General features: G+C 58.8%; 1 protein-coding gene across 1 annotated transcript; it reads left to right on the top strand.

The window, feature by feature from the left end:
• Nucleotides 1–417: 417 nt before the first annotated feature.
• On the top strand, nucleotides 418–771 carry VOLCADRAFT_46640 (uncharacterized protein; the record flags this gene model as incomplete). Its single annotated transcript, XM_002949250.1, has 1 exon — nucleotides 418–771. A coding segment is annotated over one exon (354 nt), but the record flags the coding sequence as incomplete, so codon positions are not given.
• Between the last annotated feature and the right edge of the window lie 1,477 nt (nucleotides 772–2,248).

Raw genomic sequence — 2,248 nt, 5'->3', positions numbered from 1 at the left:
ACACAAACAATTGGGGCACGCAAGGGATTTCGTGCCCCTGCTCAGCTGTGTGGTTACAAGGTGGGCCTTCCGCTCGCAGATACCCTTGACTGCCTTTTCTACCGTGACGGACCGTTCGGGGGTTTCCGCCGAAAAACCTTCACCTCCGGTGAGGAACAGCTGCTGCCCACACCCTGGCAACCCTCCCGGCTTAACCGCTCTCTCCACAACCTCCAAAAAAAACCATGTTTCCAGGTGCCCATTTTCGAAAAGCCTGCCCGATCTAAGGTACGGAGAGGCGACACCAGGCTGCCGAGTCCACGATACGAATGTCTGCGCGCGTGTCCGCCGCTGTGGACGCGTTCAAATGCATTACAGTGCAGTAGCTGATCGAAGGCCCCATCAACCCACCCTTGGTGATCCTGCCAAGGTGCTGTACCGGTCTCTGCCTCGACCCATAACGCCTTCCCTCAGGTCCCGCTTGAGAAGGGCTACACACAGGTCGATTGGCTGCGGCTTTCTAAGTCCGGGACCGACCTGAATGGGTTGGGCGGCAAGGCGCTGCGGCGGGACATCACCTTGGAAGAGGTCAAGAAGCACCACACAGCAGATGATGCGTGGATGGTACTGCGCGGCAAGGTCTACAATATAGGGCCATACATGCGATTTCACCCCGGGGGCGCGGCCATTCTGCTGAAGGCCGCTGGCAAAGACGGCACGTCGCTGTTTATGAAATACCATCCCTGGGTGAATGCAGATGCGTTGCTAGAGAAGTGCCTCGTTGGGATGCTGTCGCAGGAGTAGGAGGAGAAACGTGGGAGGGTTTGGAAGGCTGTGCCGTAGTGAACCACGGCTTGGAGCTTTGGGAAGAGCGGTGATGCCATAGCTTGGAGCATCAGAGGAAGAGTGGAACTGAACATGCGGTGGGCGAGGTATGGAGTCCTTGGGCTGGCACTTCTTGCTAGGCCGAGCGGGACGCGCGCTGCGCACCTTGTTACTCCTAAGATTTATTGCCAGCTTAACAGCTGGCTTACGCCTGGCTGACTGCCTCGAGAGTTTCATTGGATCGACGGGGACTTCGCCCGGGCAGAGAGCTGGGGGAGCGCGGTTAATTGCTTCGAGGCTAGGAACGCATGCCTTCTGGCCGCCGCAAGGCTGTTGTCGAAATTCATCAGCCAGGCGAAGGCAGCAATCGCGTGGAACTATTTATTTTAGCATTCCCCAATCATTTTATCATTCGGGCTGCCTCTCTGGTATCCTTTCACTGCTGCTGTCGCCCCATACGGCGCTTTTAGGGCGCTGTGCCCTGTCCGGCCCCCTTCTCCTTCCTGGAGACTCCTGGCTAGTGTGCCCCAGAGGGCTTCAGAGCACCTAGGAGCTCGTGCACGGTTGATTTTGTGTCCTCTTCCCAAATCAGTTATCATCATCGTGGTTATTTACGCCCTTGCGCGGACAAAGAGCTGCTGGGTCCCTGATATGGACGCACTCTCAGTACCACCGCCACACTTCTAAGCAACCTCCTGCAACAACCTTAGCCGCAACCCCATGCAGCAAGAACCTTGTCCCTGCACTCAAGTGAAGCTCCCACAGAAAGAGCACTCAAGCTAGCCCGTCCTGTCAGTCTGCGCGCTTGCTCTCCTGCTTCCCGTCCCACCGCTCTCCAGCCGCTCCTTTTCTCGCTTCCGCTTCCGTTGTTTATCCTTGTCACGACGTCGATCTTGCTCTCGATCCCGGCCCTTGTCTTTCCCTTTATCCTTCCTCTTTCCTTTGCGGCCCTTCTTATCCTTGTCCCGGCTCCGAGTCTTGGAGCGCTTCGACGCCTTGCTACTCCGCTTGCCGAGAATGCTCCGTTGCCCGTCGCCGGCGGTCTCCATTCCTGTCGCCACTTCTCCCCGCTGGTGCTGCTGCCGCTGCAACAGCAGCTCTTGCTGCAAGGCCCGCAGCGTCAGGGCGCCTGGGGCGGCAGCTGCCATAGGTAGACCCAGCGAAGCGAGTGCCTATTGTAAGCCAGGGAAAGGCGGGGCCAGTTTTTAAGATGACGGCCGGTGTATGGCACTTCCCAGGTGACGGCTCAGGCAACGTCCCGTACGACGGCTTGACGGATACTTTCATCGCCCTGTCAACACCCCAGGCCCCGGCGGCCTCACCTGTTGAGTTGCAACAGCCGCCCGCAACCAAGCAGGAGCCACCGGCCCGCGGGTGGACCTGGGCATCGCGAGCGAGAACAGGAAGAACGGGGCCCGGTGGCTGGGGCTAGGGATCAGCATGC

Source organism: Volvox carteri (genome assembly GCF_000143455.1).
Source record: "Volvox carteri f. nagariensis unplaced genomic scaffold VOLCAscaffold_13, whole genome shotgun sequence".
Lineage (NCBI taxonomy): Eukaryota > Viridiplantae > Chlorophyta > Chlorophyceae > Chlamydomonadales > Volvocaceae > Volvox > Volvox carteri.
This window is presented reverse-complemented; position numbering and strand designations above follow the sequence as displayed.